At 37.7% G+C, this 17,486-nt stretch overlaps 3 protein-coding genes across 6 annotated transcripts in view; 2 read left to right on the top strand and 1 right to left on the bottom strand.

Moving 5' to 3' along the window:
- The window catches only part of LOC129569987 (UNC93-like protein), a 32,006-nt gene extending 28,290 nt beyond the window's left edge, over positions 1 to 3,716 (top strand). For all 4 annotated transcript variants that reach the window (XM_055449315.1, XM_055449313.1, XM_055449316.1 and 1 more), the window contains 9 exons: positions 388 to 457; positions 537 to 671; positions 1,249 to 1,445; positions 1,530 to 1,961; positions 2,045 to 2,210; positions 2,296 to 2,431; positions 2,555 to 2,686; positions 2,755 to 2,951; positions 3,049 to 3,716. In XM_055449315.1, coding sequence (XP_055305290.1) covers positions 401 to 457; positions 537 to 671; positions 1,249 to 1,445; positions 1,530 to 1,961; positions 2,045 to 2,210; positions 2,296 to 2,431; positions 2,555 to 2,686; positions 2,755 to 2,951; positions 3,049 to 3,183 — 1,587 coding nt within the window. In that variant the 5' untranslated portion in view covers positions 388 to 400 and the 3' untranslated portion in view covers positions 3,184 to 3,716. The remainder of the gene's footprint in view (positions 1 to 387; positions 458 to 536; positions 672 to 1,248; positions 1,446 to 1,529; positions 1,962 to 2,044; positions 2,211 to 2,295; positions 2,432 to 2,554; positions 2,687 to 2,754; positions 2,952 to 3,048) is intronic.
- Positions 3,640 to 5,982, bottom strand: LOC129569990 (diphosphomevalonate decarboxylase). Its single transcript, XM_055449318.1, has 5 exons — positions 5,704 to 5,982; positions 5,127 to 5,315; positions 4,421 to 5,046; positions 4,144 to 4,308; positions 3,640 to 4,075 (listed from the first exon to the last, which is right to left on the bottom strand). The coding sequence occupies exons 1-5, from the start codon at positions 5,753 to 5,755 to the stop codon at positions 3,926 to 3,928; spliced, it is 1,182 nt and encodes a 393-aa protein (XP_055305293.1). The 5' UTR covers positions 5,756 to 5,982; the 3' UTR covers positions 3,640 to 3,925.
- Positions 5,983 to 7,382: 1,400 nt separating this feature from the next.
- Positions 7,383 to 17,486, top strand: part of LOC129569992 (E3 ubiquitin-protein ligase highwire) — a 34,684-nt gene continuing 24,580 nt past the window's right edge. Inside the window, exons 1-26 of the mRNA XM_055449321.1 lie at positions 7,383 to 8,036; positions 8,612 to 8,930; positions 9,001 to 9,298; positions 9,370 to 9,431; positions 9,499 to 9,612; positions 9,679 to 9,882; positions 9,964 to 10,045; positions 10,124 to 10,221; positions 10,286 to 10,426; positions 10,497 to 10,779; positions 10,864 to 11,446; positions 11,566 to 11,657; positions 11,724 to 12,297; positions 12,361 to 12,500; positions 12,570 to 13,173; positions 13,255 to 13,427; positions 13,513 to 14,048; positions 14,120 to 14,297; positions 14,358 to 14,692; positions 14,783 to 14,890; positions 14,988 to 15,317; positions 15,383 to 15,527; positions 15,603 to 15,790; positions 15,883 to 16,144; positions 16,214 to 17,093; positions 17,163 to 17,483. Of these exons, the coding sequence (XP_055305296.1) occupies positions 7,966 to 8,036; positions 8,612 to 8,930; positions 9,001 to 9,298; positions 9,370 to 9,431; positions 9,499 to 9,612; positions 9,679 to 9,882; positions 9,964 to 10,045; positions 10,124 to 10,221; positions 10,286 to 10,426; positions 10,497 to 10,779; positions 10,864 to 11,446; positions 11,566 to 11,657; positions 11,724 to 12,297; positions 12,361 to 12,500; positions 12,570 to 13,173; positions 13,255 to 13,427; positions 13,513 to 14,048; positions 14,120 to 14,297; positions 14,358 to 14,692; positions 14,783 to 14,890; positions 14,988 to 15,317; positions 15,383 to 15,527; positions 15,603 to 15,790; positions 15,883 to 16,144; positions 16,214 to 17,093; positions 17,163 to 17,483 (7,121 nt within the window). The 5' untranslated portion in view covers positions 7,383 to 7,965. The remainder of the gene's footprint in view (positions 8,037 to 8,611; positions 8,931 to 9,000; positions 9,299 to 9,369; positions 9,432 to 9,498; positions 9,613 to 9,678; positions 9,883 to 9,963; positions 10,046 to 10,123; positions 10,222 to 10,285; positions 10,427 to 10,496; positions 10,780 to 10,863; positions 11,447 to 11,565; positions 11,658 to 11,723; positions 12,298 to 12,360; positions 12,501 to 12,569; positions 13,174 to 13,254; positions 13,428 to 13,512; positions 14,049 to 14,119; positions 14,298 to 14,357; positions 14,693 to 14,782; positions 14,891 to 14,987; positions 15,318 to 15,382; positions 15,528 to 15,602; positions 15,791 to 15,882; positions 16,145 to 16,213; positions 17,094 to 17,162; positions 17,484 to 17,486) is intronic.

Genomic DNA, 17,486 nt, shown 5'->3' with positions numbered 1-17,486 from the left:
GAGAGAGAGAGAGAGAGAGAGAGAGAGAGAGAGAGAGAGAGAGAGAGAGAGAGAGAAAGGGAAAGAGAATAGTTTGCGGTTTTGTTGGGATGTAAATTAACAATTCAGAACTTCCCAATCGGAAAGAAGAGACCTTTTTTCTGTTTTATGTGGAAAAAAATGTTCAATCGAAAATTCAATAAGCAATTAACTCGGTTGGGCGGAAATCCTAAACGTTTACATAATAAATTATGAACGTTTGCTGTTTGAACATAAAGTGAAGATGAAAATTTAGCGCTTGTATTTCGTGTCTAGCACTGTGAATTCATATTTTTTTCGTAAATATTGTTCATTTTCCTCTGTTCATCTTAACTAATCTCTCTTGATTTATTGTGATCTTTTTTTCAGATTCTAAGTAAAAATGACAGTTAGTTCAGGATATGAAAATAAAGCCTACGATGGCGACAATCCAGTTAAGGTATGCCAAAAAACATGCATGAAAAAAGGTGGAATATTCATAAAAAAAATTCGTTTGCTTTCCGTTTTCATTTTTTTAGCCCCCATTGCGTAACACAGAAGATACCGTATCAATCAGAGAAAAAGTGAAGCTCTCACCGTCGGAAAAATGGAGAATATTGAAAAACGTAGCAATTTTGTCATCAGCGTTTATGATCCAATTCACAGCGTTTCAGGTAGTTTACACACAAATTTATTGGCTATCGAAAAGTAAATGCGTTTCAAATACAAATTACACGTCGAATGATGAAAGCGGAAATATCAGCCATCCAAATCTGTATTCATAGTTTGTTAAATTCTACAATTGATGTTAGCTTTTTATGTTGTCAGCTCGTGGTCAACGAATAAAATCAATTTCACATGCTTGTTCACGCCATGTTCTATTCAAGCCAATTCTCTATTTGCTTTGTTCAACTTGAGAGCATGTTTACAGAAGCCATTTCATTTTTTTTTCCTCGAATCAAGCGTCAATATTTGACAATTCGTTATGAGTTAAATATTGTATCAAGCGCAAACACGTCATTTGCCACTCCGGAAAGAGTTTAGTTCAATAAAAATTAAATGGAAATTTACAAGCTATTGCGTTTTCAAAATAATACATGGACCATTCGGTTTGATCGATTTTCTATTGAATTATGTACGTCAATTTGATTTCGAGCACACGGATCTCAACTACAAAGCAAACTATAATTAAATGATAAAAAAAATTCGTTGCTCATAACAGATTCTCTTTTCTCATTCACATGTTTACAGGGAACAGCTAATTTGCAATCTTCAATTAATGCCAAAGATGGTTTAGGAACAGTATCTTTAAGTGCAATCTATGCAGCTATTGTGGTGTCTTGTATTTTTATCCCAACACTTGTGATTCGACGGCTAACGGTAAAATGGACCTTATGTTGCAGCATGTTGTGCTATGCCCCCTACATTGGAGCCCAATTCTACCCGAAGTAAGTGACATTGCTTTCATTTCCGTCATTAGTTTTGTAATGAAAATTTCACACAGTGTTAATTGGCTTCTTTTTCATTTTCAGATTCTACACCTTGGTGCCAGCCGGTATTTTGCTCGGTTTGGGTGCAGCTCCTATGTGGGCATCAAAGGCCACTTATTTAACCCAGTGCGGTCAAGTTTATGCTAAGATTACCGATCAAGCAGTTGATGCGATCATTGTACGGTTCTTCGGATTCTTCTTCTTGGCCTGGCAAACCGCTGAATTGTGGGGAAATTTGATCAGTAGCTTGGTGTTGTCAAGCGGAGCTCATGGTGGTGGCAGCGGTGGAAATCACACATTCAGTGAAGCCGCTTTGGCTCAATGTGGTGCCAATTTCTGTGTTGTTGCTTCAGCCGAAAATGCTAACCTCGAACGCCCACCCGATTCAGAAATCTTCGAAATCTCAACCATCTATCTTACATGTATCGTCGCTGCCGTTATCGTCATTGCATTGCTTTTGGATCCATTGTCACGGTATGTTAGACTAATGATCATTGATTACCTTGATTTTTGCATTGAACAGTGTATATAATCGCCTTTTTTACACATCATTATAGATATGGTGAAAAACGTAAGGGATCCGAATCAGCTAAAGAATTGTCCGGAGTCGCCTTGTTGTCGGCCACAATGAACCAGTGCAAGAAAGCTAACCAACAACTCTTGGTCCCAATTACCGTCTGGATTGGTATGGAACAAGCATTCATTGGAGCTGATTTCACGCAAGTAAGTATTGGTTCTATTTGAGTCTGCGTAGTGAATTTTCCACTTTTTATTTACAATTTTTACTGATAAAATTCGTTTCCATCAGGCATACGTATCGTGCGCTTTGGGTATCCACAGCATTGGTTATGTTATGATCTGTTTCGGTGTTGTTAATGCTATTTGCTCAATCATCTTTGGTTCAATCATGAAGTACATCGGCCGAATTCCAATTCTTGCTCTTGGTAAGCAAATCATTTCTTCTACTTGTACATGCGAAATGTCTCTCTGCATGCAAAATGTCCAGAATATTACCTGCTTGAAAACGTGCTAATTTTCTTTTCTACATTTTTAAATCTCATTTTTAGGCACAATTGTACATGGAGCTGTTGTAATTTACATGCTTTTCTGGCGTCCACATCCAGAGAACCCATTAGTCTTCTTCACTATTGCTGGATTGTGGGGCGTTGGTGATGCCGTATGGCAAACACAAATTAACGGTACGATCTGAACACATATTCGCAAATCGATTCGATAGCTGAAAATCTAAATATAATTGTTTTTCTAGGTCTCTATGGATTGTTGTTCAGACGTAACAAGGAAGCTGCCTTCTCAAACTATCGATTGTGGGAATCAGCTGGTTTCGTCATTGCATATGCCTATTCGACCACATTGTGTGCGCGCATGAAGCTATACGTTTTGTTTGGCAATTTAGTCTTAGGTGTTATTGGTTACATTATTGTTGAAGTCCGCCACAGACGAAAGGTAAGTGTCTTCATTTCGACATCCACTTTTGTGCAAAATATAGTTTTTTCGAACGTTCATTCATCCTCTTATTTGCTTCCTCTCTTTTGGCCAACAGGAACGTAGACTTAAGAAACAAGAGCAAAAGGAGAAGGCAGCCCGCGAAGCTGAAGCAGCTAGACAAGCAGACATCGAAGAGACCGATGACGAAAAAGATGATCTGGAAGAAGATATTGAAGTTACACATTTCTAGAGTAGTTGCAGTCAATTTTAGTTGCAGCGTAGTTTGTTTAGTAGCATATATGAATTAAACAAGAAAAAAGCAATCAACAAATTAATTTCAAGTAAACTAGTTTTATGTTGAACGTTGAACAACAAAAGATACAGATATCTATTGAATATACAAGTATATAGATTTTGTGAATGCAAAATGCCGGAAACGGTGAAATCCGAACGATTTCGAACAAATCGATGAAGACGGAAGGATAGATAGAAGAAGACGACGGAAATGAGGTAGTTAGTGCGCAGAAGTAGCGACGTGAATTGTGTATAAAAGTAGTATAGTGCATTCCTATGCATAATTCTATGCAATACTAAGTATATTTTAAATGCAAACTATACATTTAATTGAACCTAGATTGTAAACAACAAAAAAACATGTGAGAGTATAGATTTTATGTTCAACAAAACATATGAAACAAAATCATCATAAACAAAATTCGAACGAGTTTATTTTAAACAATTTAGGATAGAAAAACAATAAATTATTCCATAAATACCAATGAATTGGTCAAAGTGTTCTTTTTTTCTCACTACTTTTCAATGTTCTAGTAATGCCAAGATGAATGTATTAAGAATTGCACCTATTGTGTGATGAGGTCTCTGACGAATTTTTTTAACTAATTTTAACCCTTTTAATAATTTTTCCCTACACCAAAAGTTTGTTTTTTTGTTTAGCTGACTCAAATATGCGTATGAATTGATCTCTTTCAATTTTATGACTTCAAATTCTTTGGAGTCCCATCGGCTCCCAATAGTGACTCGTTGTTGTCTAGTCTTTGTGGTCCTTCACCCACTTTCGTGTGAATTATATACTTGAAGGTGTTCTTGCTGATTGTAGCACTTAATCCGAAAGATTGAAGATCCTATGGAAAATTTAAAACCATCTGCGTTAAATAACCGCGAGAACAATATTTTTTTCATATTTAATTACCGAATTACTCAGAGGATTCGGTTGAACTGGAATTCCTCGAACATATTCGTCGCTTGGTGATTCGTCATTTGGGAAATACGCATTGAGATATGAAATAAATTTTGCCACTTCATTCTCCAATAAGTACACGCAAGCATTAGCTCCAGCATCAAAAGTGTAGGCGGCCTAGACAAACATATATCAATAAGGAATTGAATAGAAAGTTTCAAGAAATAACAACCAAAATTTCAAACAAAAATCAAATAAATTAAGTTCTCTCATCATTTTTGCCGCCTACCTTGACTTCGCCGGCGTTTTCGTTGTATTTATGAATAAAATGAGACACGCTATGCGATCGGTCGTTCATATAGACACATGGTGGATAGGTATCCAGACATATGGCATGGAATTGATTGCTCTCTCGAATGGTTATTTCGCCAAAGGTGGCAAAATCTTTGTTCAAAATGGCTTGTTTCATTTGTTCCGTGTGCTTTGGTACGCAGTGACTTGCCCGAAATCGAAGTAATTCGGAGTTTTCCACAGCCAATCTCATTCCAACCGTTGATCCGACTTTTTTTCGTGCATCGCTGACAACCAAAATGAGTACGTGCATTTCTGGCCAATGGCTGGCCGGAGCAATTTGAACTGCAATTGAGTCGCTACCATCGGCCAATTCACCCTTCTTCCATTGGACAAAACCACCATAAATGCTACGACACGCTGAGCCCGAACCAAGGCGAGCAATGGCGGTTAGCTCCTGATTCTCCAATCCGTACAGTGTTGCCAAAGTGTACACGAAACAAGCATATCCAGCGGCACTGGATGCTAAGCCAGCGGCGGTCGGGAAATTATTCTCCGAACAAATGTGTAACTTATAGTTCAGTACTGATTTGTCGGTTAACTTCTTTTCGCCGATTCCTCTTACTGAAAATGAAAAAAAATCTCCTTTCAAATGACTGTTCAAAATAAAAATGGCAAATATTATTAAATTCAACAATAATTACAATATTCAATGCAGTTTTTAAGTCTCGCATTATCCCAAATGGTAACTTCTTCGCCGTTTAACCACATTTTGTCTTCGGTAAACGTGGTGTCAGCTGTGATGCTGGTTTTTGCACATAGTTCATCGGTTGACAATGTCCCACTTAACGAATCATTAACTGGCAAAATTAGTTCCTCATCTCGTTTTCCCCCTAAAATTTACGGAAAATCAACGAACAATTAATCAAAACGCTTTGTAACAAATCATATTTGCAACAAAAATAACACATTTGTCAGCATTTTTGAATAATAACATCAAAGTGTCTTCGAATAAGGCCAATAGTTCAGAGATTGAGGCTAATGTATTTTTGGGAGCGCCTATTTGCATTACACACACATAATGGACAACCGGACTGCCGACGTCATCGATTTCAAATCGCGATTTAATCACTGATGTAATGGAATGCCTACTATGAAACTGAATACGCTCTATAATATGAATTTATGCAATTTTCGAGCTAAATATGCACTTTTTGAACGAATTTCCTTGAATTTTCCAGAATAAAATTAGTTGTCATTTAATTTTTCTGTTACACTTACAGTATTTGATTACAGCGATATTTGGAGCAGCTTTGCAGGTAGCCGTTAACATCTCGGATATTTCAATTATTTAAGCACTCAACACTGGACTGATTCAATGTATAACAGAATTATATCAATTGTTTGACAGCAGGTCAGCTTATCAAACGGAAAATTAGTTATCGTGCAAATTCCAGTAATGTTTTTTTAGCAAATGTTATCTATCGAAAGTGCAATCAGAAAAAGAGAAACCTTTTCTGATGATGTACACAAATACAAATCTAAACGACAGCTTGACGTGCGATGACAGCTACGTAGTTCATGTCAGCTAGTTGTCACCAGTGGTGAATTTTCCCTCCGTGGTGAATTCATTTCACCATTAAAACAATTCAGTTTATTTAAATTTCAAATTTCGAATGAGTTTTCATTCAGTTTGATTTTGCTTATTGAATCATAATTAAAAATATATTTTTATCAGAAGTTTTTTTCGTTTTTACTGTCTTTGCTTTGTTGATTCGTGCTTGTTTCTTTCTCGAACCAGCCATTGTTGTTGAATTATTTTGCAGTAATAATTCTTTTAATACATTATATCATCGCAATAAAAAAATCTACGAAAGTCATGCTTATATCCAGCGACAGCATCAACGGTCGACAAACTTCTAGAAATTCTTAATTTTCTGATTATTGGAACTACTTTTCAAAATTCTATAGTTTGCAAACAAATTGAAGTTTTTTCTGGCAAAGCACATGGAAAACTTAAAACTTGGCTGTTTATAGACATAGGAACTTTTGGCTATACAGTGTTTCAACTGTTGCCCATTCAGGCGTCGAACAAGCATATAACAGCTTAAATTCAGTGATCGATTGCCGTCATAGTCGTAACAGCAAAACGTCATACTTCTGATAAAAAGGTGATAATTTTATTGATCCATGTCTGAATAGAATTTGGAATAGCTTATTTGCATATCTTTTACTTGAAACTTTCACTTTTCAAAGAAATTGCATATTCAATTCAAACTTTCACACATTCAATTATGGCTGGAGCGCCACATTCGGAGCAACAGTCAAATTATTTGATATTGTTGACTGATTTCAAACTCATTGCTTGAACATTTTCGGCACTCTTGTGCAAGCGTAGTAGTATTAACAGCATCGGAAAATTGACCAACACATTTTTTTGAAATAAAAAAACATTCTGTTCTTCTTCCAATCGAGCGGTTTGTATGGTTGGAGCCATTAATTGGCGTATTGTTTGTTCGTGATTTGTGGCCTTTCTTGACACAAATCTTTTCGGTGTAAACACAAAATTGTCGAAACGATTCAAAAAAGTAACTTCATCCAGCTAATGATTGCATGGAATAACACTGACAGTAAACTTACAGTCCAATTATTGTGATGTGATGGCCAAACATGTGCATACAGGTGAAATTTAAAATCTTTCTTCAATCTTTGCTGCATAAAAAATAGATCCATGTGAGAAGTGGATTTGAAAGCAAAAAAAAAAACATGGTCGTTGTTGTAAATCCCCATAGAAGTTAAGATATATGTTCAAAATATTTAGAATATCTTGATCATTATCATTTCACTTGATTAGACAAAATTCCCCTTATCTTCAAATATCATCCCCCACTTAGATGCCGACTCGATGCACGTTGTATTGTTGACAATTTTCAGATGCCGGCAAAAATTATCCACTACCCCTCGCCGTTCAAAACGTTCAATCCGTTTGTAAACATAGCGAAGTCTCAAACCAATGTGAAGCCTGTTGCATAGGCAACGCGGAATGCACGTGTGGTTCCACCCCTTTTTAGCACGTAAACAGAGGGATGACGAAAATGGAGAAGCGTTTATTATCGATTTTCCAATGTCACAATTGTTAGTTTGTTTGAGCACCCTCTTGCAAGGGTGATTCATTAAAACTACTAAAAGATTTTTCTGAATTAAAATTTTTTTCGCGTATTTCAATCGTAAAACCAGTTGTTATGTGGAAATAAACATTAGAAATGTGAGCAAAAGTTAAAAGTGCATTGAAAAAACATGAAATAAATGAGAAAAATCCAAATAAGGGTAGCTTGGTTCAGTATTTGCCGACCAACTGTTAATAAACTCTTATAAGAAAAAAATATCGAAATTTTTTTTAAAAAAACTCATCGAAACTGTGTTATTCATTTTGAAATTCCAATATTGATTACTTCTGAATCTCGACGAGTAGTTGAAAAATATTTATTTAACAAAGCCAGTGCAAATTTGTCAAAAAACGAATTAAACTAGGACAGCGACATTATGGGGCCACTAGAACCAACAAAATACGGTGAACAGTTTCACGAACTGTACATCAATTGCTTGGATAATAGGTAAATTTCGGAGATAGAATAGAATATTTAGGGATAACAAATTAGTTGGTTGAAGTTTATTTAAATTATCCTAATTTTAATAGAAATAATAACACGCCTCGTTTCTGGATCAGCCAGACCCTTGTATACTATTGTTGCTATTTTATACTATTCCATACTCAATCCATTAACAAAATATTGTTTCTATCATTGATATCTGTACAAAAATCATAATCAAGATCGAAAAATGCTCTAATCAGTCTGTTTATCTACAAATTATAAAATCATTTTTCCCATGAAAAAAAAATTAAAATTCTGATGAAAAAAAAAAAAACAAAATGTCTAGAGCGTGTATGTCAATGCGCATGCCCGAAAAATGTCAAATTATTTACAGGGGAAAAGATATTTCATGCGGTTTTAAGCACATTTTTGTGTTTCCAAACAAATTGAAGCACGACGTGCTTAGCACGTGCAGTTTATGTTTCTCCGCGTTATTCAATCTTGCTCGCGCTGTCAACTAACGTCAAAATAAATCGATATGATTATTTACATCTTGTATCGAATCAATCACTCATCTCATTTTTCGAATTTCTAAGGAAATCACCGCCTGGGAATCGTGGCAATCGAAATCGTCGTCGTAAACGTAATCGAACTTGTGCGGTAAACAACCATGATCAGCTATCAAACATCAATCGCATTGAAATACTTCCAAATGCATCGAAATTTGCGGTTTTTTCTGCGATCCGAGCAATTGTCATGGAATCAGAGTCCAAATCACAAACGTTGTTCGATATTTTGGAGAGTAGCAAGAAGTTACAATGCCATCAAGCGGTGAAACAACAGGATATTGACACGGATGCAGAGAGTTTGATGGGTGACATTACCGAGAAACAGCTCACAATGCCAATACCGCAGGTTTGAATGGAATAATCATTCCATGAAATATTGAAACAGGAATATATTGAAAACAATTTTTCTCTTCTAGATCGTGGGTGCTGGTTTGAAGGGGCTATTTGAATTGATCGCTGAAGCAAGAAATGTCAGTCCAAATTTATGTACAAAAGGGTTGCGAGCACTTTTCGATGTGATTCAGGGTCAAGTGCCGGAGAGTTTCACATCGGAACCGAATGACTTGATTCAACCGCTATATGATTTGCTGTTGAATTTGGCCACATTGCACGGTGGTCTACCGAATCCACAAGATTCGGATTTAACCAACTGGTCATCAATTGCCTGTTCCGCATTGCTTGGCTTGTGCATTGCCCGTGGCGATACTGGAAAATGTAAGTCGATTTCATCACAAGCTGAAAATTATGCGTAGTTAGTTTCAATCATTTCATTTTTGCATCCCAAGCCATCAAAGCGATTGCCGCACTCATAATGTCACCGAAAATTTTATCTGGACAAAATATTCAGGTTTGAATCATTTTTAAATGTCTTGCATTATTTTTCTGCCATATTCTCATAAATATTCGATTTTCAGTTGCCCATGGTACTATCCACATTGCAAAGAAGCATTTATGCCGTTGCCTTGGGCAAACCAACCAAACCGGATTTCTTCACAAATGGAGTGCCGAAAAATTCTCTCATTGAAGAGGTACAAATTGTGAGTCTGTGACAAAAATAGAAATAGTGTATTAAATCAATGAATGTATGGTTACAGTTCAGCGTCAAAACCCAAATGTCAGAGAGGGTTCAGTATCATGTTCAACCTTCAATTGCATCAAATGGAAAACATATGTACATTTTGTTGGGCAAGAGTTTATTCAAAATTGGTACTGGGTTCAATGAAACGCTGAAGGGATATGTCTATGCGGTGAATCCGGAATTTTGTAAAGAGAAATGTGGATGGATCGGTTTTTGCGGTGTATGTATCGGATGCGAAATTTAATTCTATATGCCTGTATATTGACAGTTAAATGATTCATTTTTTGTCGTTTTGTTTCAGAATTCGTTGTTTTACAAGAAAATTTCCAAGCGAAGCAACGAAACCATGTTGGTTGTTAATACAGAGACTCTTTCCATCAGCTGTAAGTTTACGCCATGGGGAATATGCTGAAACTATAACTATGCTGAACTCATCTTTAATGCGTGTATTCTCATTTCAGCCACTATCCAAATTGCGATGCCTCCGAATAAAGATGGACAAAACTGCATCTTATTTTCCGATGAGGATTCATTGAATGCTATATGCTCTTTGAAAGATGTAAGTGCTCTTCACGCAACTTCACAAAAGAATGAAATTCACGAGTTTTCCATATTGTTCTTAGGATAACTTGGTTATACGGCAACTGTATACCGTCGGCAGCACCGTACCAGATTTGATGCTTCAACTAGCACGGAAGAGCTTCAAGACCTATGGATATGCCACTTTCGAAGAAGAACTGCTAAACCAACAACAAATTCAAAAGGTGATTGATATTTATTCCCCCCAAATGGATTCATTAAGTAATAAGCGAAATGTTCGACATGAATTTTCAGATCCAAACATCGTTCAATCCATTCGAGATGAAGTTCACAAGCGAGACAGAAATCGCTGGAATTGTGTGTGGCAAAGAATTTGGATTGATTCGAGCAACAAATGGCAAGATTTATTACTACGGCAAATCGTCGGCGTTGGGCTTGAAATCGATTGGAAAGACACCTTCAATGAAACCAATCGAATTGATTGTTGCAAAATCATCGAACATCGTTTATGCGACAATTGGTCATGACGGAATGCATGCTATTTTAATCAATGAGGACGGAAGTGTCTACTTTGCAGGTGTGTTGAATACACTCATTTTTTTGGTTTCCTATTCCACACAGATTGAGTTCATTCCTTTTATATTTTCTCCATTCAAAACAGGAACTGCACGTCGAGGTGAGGACGGTGACTCGTCAAAGAATCGTCGTCAACCGAAGGCTGTGAAACCAAAGAAAATTGGCAAAGTGGATGGTCACTTCATTGTGCATGCTTCTTGCAATAATGGCACTTCGGCTCTGGTAACAAACACAGGAAAACTCATAATGCTAGGAAAAGACACAATGCACTGTGACGCATCGACTGGATTTGTGTCAGACATTCTTGATCAACACATAACAAAAGTAGCACTTGGAAAGGCACATACGGTGGCATTGACTAGCAAAGGTCACATATTTACATTTGGAATGAACAACAAAGGACAATGTGGCAGATCAAAGGGGAAACCATCTCAATTTGCGCAAGAAAATGTTGACTTTGGAATGAAATCACAGCAGTCGCATTCATCATCTTCGGCGAATCAAGTTGGAACACTGAAAGTGGATGTTACCAATATGTGCGATTTTGAAGAGCACAATATTGTGCATGGACAGTGCAGAGTTTGTACGATTTGTCGGGAATGCACTGGATATAACGTTTCATGTGTCAGCACACAAAATATAACCATCGATCAGAGGATTCCGGGAGCGTAAGTATTTTTCAAATTGGCCAATCATTTCTTTGGCTGTGAAATTCGATATTATTCGAATGTCAGTCGATATTTTTCCAATTGTCGATTGCAACAACATTTTTCTTTCTCGTTTTCAGAAATTGTGCTTGTGGCACCGGTGACGGTGGCTGTTCGAAATGTGGAGCATGTTCAACTTGTATATCATTTCAAGAGTCAGATGGAACCGGAGGTCGGATTTCATTTTTCATATTCAAAATAATATAAATGATTTAAATTCACACCAAATTATTTTCAGATGGCAAGGATAACAAACCATTCACATTCCTTCTGCGCCAGCGTTCAAAAGGCTGGATCAGTCGATCCAAAGACAAACGAATGCCCGAAACTCAAAACGCAATTGCCGAAGTTGACCGTGATACAACGCCGCGCGTTGCTCCATTACCACCGCAAAAAGTATCGCTCCCAACCACCAGTCCGGTCATACAAATTGCCTGCGGACTTCATCACACCGTAGTTTTAACTCAAAATGGTGAAGTCTTTACATTTGGTAGCAATCAATATGGTCAGCTCGGTACCGGTGACCTCGTGCCATACGTTGGACCAGTTCAGGTTAAACTGAATTCGTTCATCGTTCAAGTTGCTGCTGGAAGCAATCACACAGTGTTACTATCTGCTCGCGGAGTAATTTATACATTTGGCAGTCATTTGAAAGGACAATTGGGTCGATTGCCTCATGACATGCAGCACAATGTTAACCTCTTGGATGAGTTCCAAAAATCAGAGTCAAACGAAGACGGTCAAGCGGATATTTCGAACTTGGTTATGATAAAGCAGAAGTTCTTATGGAATTGTACTCCCGGACAAGTGTCGTAAGTTGAATACTTCTTTTCATTAAAAATATCTCAGAAATTCACTGGAGTTTGTATTTACAGTGGAATTGGACCGCAATACGGCAAAAGGGCCACCATGATATTTGCTTGTGGTGATCAAACCTTCTTCAAAGTTGACGAATCAATTTTAACTGGAGCTATGTTGCCAAAGATCAATGTTGTAGCGAATAAATCAACCATTTGTAAGTGGTGCAGGAAATGATCATTCCAAAGACCTCACAATTCCAAAACCAATTTAATTCATTTTTCAGTATTGATTCCACAAATTCCGATGTCATTCAACTGTTTGTCTATCAACCGTCGGGATGGAAGTTGTATCCCCCACAGCAGTGGTCAAGTTAACTTCGCTAAAATCATTCAAAACAACATAAACGCCGTTTCGCAATTGGCTTTTGATAAATGCAATCAGAATGTAGACGCAAATCAAGCGCAAGCCAGCTCGGCAATCGATCGTATGTCGCAAAGTGTTTATGACACGTGCCATCAAATATTTGATGAACAGGAAAATTTGCAATTCTCTGAGCATCATCATCATCGTCCACCACAACGGCGTAAATGCATCGAGTCGGCACAGTGCGCTAAATACGAAAAAGTTTTTCCACAACTTGCTTTCGAAATGGATTCATTGTACGGCGTTTTGTGGGTGTTTGATGCCATCGAGAAAAAGTGCTTCTTGTACAATGTTATTGGTAGCGAGGTACCGCGGAATTTCGAATATTCCAACCATATTCTGGCAATTTTGCAACCCGAACTTATGCTGCCGAAGAAGAAAGCAGATGTTTTCATCACGAGAAATTTAGCGTCGGTGAATTTACTTGCCTGTTTGGACATTCTTACATCTGTTCCGGATGCTATGTTAGTTGAATTATTGAAATTACCAGTAGCTTGGATTATTCAAAAATCATTTGAAAAATTAATCTCTTTTTCAATTTATAGACCATCCTGCTTCGAGCAAACTCCCAAGCCGGCTGGGTCAGCAATGAAGGATTCAATTAGTGTAAACGATTTCCAAACGGTCACACGTTTCGAAAACTTTGGCGGAGGTTGGGGCTACAGTGGTCATTCAGTTGAGGCTATTCGATTTATGGCTGATACAGATGTGGTTTTGGGTAAGAATTGCTCTAATGAGATTCAATCAATTGTGTAACATTTCAGTTGATTAATTCAATGCCAATATCTGTGTTGTTTCTTTAGTTGGATTTGGAATGTACGGCGGCCGTGGAGAATATACGTGCAAACTCAAGTTGTACGACCTGGGTATGGATGGAATTGGCTATGAGAAGGACGGGACACTTTTGGTTGAGACCGACGAGGTGCCGTATGAATGTCCAGCTCGCAGCAAGCACAATATTTTCTTACCGAAAACAATAAACCTCACCGCAAATCGATGGTATTTGATATGGGCTCGAATTGCAGGCCCGTCCAGTGATTGTGGATCGAGTGGTCAAACGAGTATCACAACCGAAGATCAAATTGTTTTCAATTTCCGAACATCAAAGAAGGCGAACAATGGCACCGATACCACTTCAGGACAAATCCCATCGATTCTCTACCGTGTTATCAATCAAGAAACGAAGCTACCGATAACCAACTCAGACACTGACCCAGTTCACAAAGTATCGCAACACTTTGCCAACTCAGTCACGAAAGATTGCTTCCAGAGCTTGATCACGCTACTCAAGTGGTCATGGGGCACTTTTAAATTGACACTGAATGACTTGAGAGATAAGGTAAATAGCTTTTATTTATTTATCTTTCAATTCTCGAGATTCATTTTTAATTTTTGACCATCAATTTGCAGAAAAACTTCTCTCAATCGATGTCAACTTGCCATCGGCTATATTATGTTAGCAAAGTGTGTTTACGGCTCTTGCGAAAGTACACAAATGAAATCTACCCAAATGACATATCGAAAAGTGATAAATTTCAAATGAGAAAACGGGCTGCCGAAGGTGAAGGAAGAAATGAAACACAAATATGTATGTAAATTTTCCAAACTTTTGTAAATCCTCATTCATATTAAGTCGCCTGATTTTCAGATGGAGTCTCCCAAACACCAGCATCTACGATAAAGCAAAAGCCTCTTATAAAGCACATGATGTCAAGTAGTTTAGATGTGACTACTTCAACCAGTCAGAAGAAATTACCCGGTGAAAATCTGCAATTGGCCGAGTGTGTTGGAGATGTTCGCGCCTTACTCATCGATATTTTGTGTGATGAAATCGCATTGAGTGTTGAAAGCGAAGGTTACGATTCAACAATGGAAATTTTGGATGAATGCCATACTACATTCTTGTCCTGTTTCAACGCATTTTATCCCACAAATACGCTTAAATGGAATTGCTTGTGTGATTTACTTATGAAAAAGGATAAGGTAATTGCTATTGCAAAATAGTTGATTTTGAAATAATTGAAAAAAGATAAATTGTTCATACTAACTAGATGGAAATGTTTGTTTCTTCAGGGTATCATGCATGCACGACTGTTGAGTGCTATTTTAGCTGGTCTCTGCAATACTAACGTTAAGCTAAAATCAACCTTTCCACTTTTGTCGACGAACCGAGAAAGCATGGTAAGAACTCGAAACACCTATTTATCGACAAAAACAATTGCATTCATTGTTATTTGTATTTTTTCACATTTCTGAAACTCTTTCAACTCACTTTCAGTCAATCATAAGTCCAAGTGACAATTCCGGCTTACCCATGCTATCCAGTGCGGAAAATTATCAATTTCCTGTTTTGGTCGAGCAAATGACCTATCGCACGCAATTGGAGAAAAATGAATTTCTATGCAACAACTGGACATTCAACGACGTTTTAGTGCGACTCCTCGACATTATTGCATACCCAATCAAATCCAAAATTGAAAATGTTCACAATCGCTGTGGATATTCGTTGACATCAATCAATACTGGAATTCATCAAAAATTGATTGATAATTGTTGCCATCTTCTTGCCCGCGTTTTGTCAGAAATTATTTTCCAAAGTGCTCCAGAGGTACTCATTTCATGCAGAGCTACTTTGTTTACCTCGATACTAATTGGGAAAATATGTATTTTTAGAATGAAATTCCATCGCTACCATCTCAAAGTATTCGATCGACCGGGTGTCGGTTTGCTCGGCGTGATCCATTGCGTACTTGGAACACAGGGAATTTCGGTCCGGATGCAATTTGTTTCAACGTCGATCGGCCTGGTATCGCAATAGGTAGGAAAATGCAATATCCTGTTTTTTTTAACATTATAAATCAATGAAAATAAACATAAAAATTTAAAAAATTAGCTGGAGCTGTCGTCTATTCTGGCACCGGGTCATATGAATTCCAGTTGGAATTACTGTACGACACTTTGGAGTCAACAATAGATCAACATAAATGGGAAACATTGGAATCGATTTCTGGTACATATGATCAGGATATCGTTAGCAACGATATGGTTGAACTGAAGTTTGAACGTCCAGTTCACATTAAGGTGATGATTATCTGAATTTTATGTTAATCTGGTTTTACTTTTCAAAAAGTAACTTTTGCTAAACAAATTTTTTTTCAACATTTTCAATACAGGAAAATACTCGGTATGCAATTCGTTTATGCTCTCAAGGTGCGCGCACATGTTCGGGTGATAATGGATTTCCGTCGATCAGAGGTCCTTGCGGAGCGATGTTTTCATTTTATCCGTGTGATTTGAGTTTCAACGGAACGACTCCAACACGTGGACAAATTCCGTGCTTGCTTTATTACAGCTCTCCGCTGAAGTCAGAGTCGATCAACGGGAAAATTCGTACTGAAATTCACGCAAGAGACACAGCACTTAAGGTATGTCAATGTTGCCCAATTTAAATATCTTACACCAAAAAATGATTTCTATTTTTTTTTATCATCCGCAGATTTCAAGCGATATCACAAAAAAAATGCACAGATCTCTTGATCCTCGCACGAAATGCTTTAGCAACATCAATTACTCCCTCAGACAAAAGTGGAAACTCATCAAACAACACGCAAACGATTGACTCCGAGCAAAATATTACCCCGATTGAAGAGCATGTCGATATTACATTCACACACAATAATACTCACGCCAATAACACACCAACTGAGACGACGCCAAAGAATATTTCGACTGCTCGCGATATAACCAAGCGCCTTGAATCGTTCTCTAAGGGTATTTTTGAAACATTAAAGTTTGACAAACGATCGACGAATCCGTTCGAATATGAAATCGAAATTGGTTCCACTGAGATCCATCCAAAAGATTTGATCAAGGAAAATGATATCAAGTCCGATCAAATGTCGAAAATAAATGGAAATAACGGATCGAATCATGGGTGCTTGAGAGATTTCGGATTCTCAAAATCAGAAGAAGACCGAATGGAAACGTATGAAGAGAAAATTCTGAGCATTTTTGAACATAAAACATCGAGCATGTTCCATACACTGCTACCGCTGACTTTCGGCCACATTGCGGCCTTGGCTAATAGTGACCCCCGGAGCTCTGTTGAAGTTTTGACTTTGATTCGGGAAATTCTTCCACATGTAGCTGCACTCAACAAAATCAGTTCTGTAAAGAATACCGTCTTCGAGAAAGTAACATCTCACATGAAGGCGGAATTGAACGATGAAGCCGAAGAGAATGCGGAGTTCATGAATGATGATTCAAATACAGCTACTTTGATCACTAGCAAAGTTAATACAACCGATTTGGTGACAACAAGCAATCATTATTGTATCGTCGAAAGCGATCACCCATATAAGGCGGCTTCGATAAACAATTACAAGTGAGTTTAATGAACGTTTGAGAATTGAAATCAGAATAAAATCTTTCTCATATTTTTCACGTTTCACAGAGTCGAGTTCCCTCCATGTGTACAATGGTTGACCATCGAATTTGATCCAATGAGTGGTACGGCGCAGCCAGAGGACTACTTACTTGTATCGATTCCGAAGCAAGCACCAGTCATATCGACAACATCAGTATCCCCAGATCAATCCTGTTCCCAGTATGATGAGCCTGATGCCGTTGATGGATCCACTTCATTTGACTCGGATAATTTGGGCATTTGTAAAAATGCCCGTTTGACTACATCTTTCGATTCGTTCGCCAAGGAACGAAAAGGATCGGGCAGTGGGGAAGAGGATGAATGGCATATCGCTCAAATGTTCAATAAGTA

The sequence above is a fragment of the Sitodiplosis mosellana genome, unplaced genomic scaffold (genome assembly GCF_009176505.1).
Source record: "Sitodiplosis mosellana isolate CC-2019 unplaced genomic scaffold, AAFC_SMos_1.0 Smas_scaffold_47, whole genome shotgun sequence".
NCBI lineage: Eukaryota > Metazoa > Arthropoda > Insecta > Diptera > Cecidomyiidae > Sitodiplosis > Sitodiplosis mosellana.
This window is presented reverse-complemented; position numbering and strand designations above follow the sequence as displayed.

Bases quoted from the DNA above. Each gene is read 5' to 3' on its own strand.
- LOC129569990 (XM_055449318.1), bottom strand. From the start codon at position 5,755: ATGTTAACGGCTACCTGCAAAGCTGCTCCAAATATCGCTGTAATCAAA. The intron at 5,316-5,703 runs GTAAGTGTAACA...CGTAAATTTTAG, and splicing joins TATCGCTGTAATCAAATACT to GGGGAAAACGAGATGAGGAA. The intron at 4,076-4,143 runs GTAATTAAATAT...AATTTTCCATAG, and splicing joins CGAATCCTCTGAGTAATTCG to GATCTTCAATCTTTCGGATT.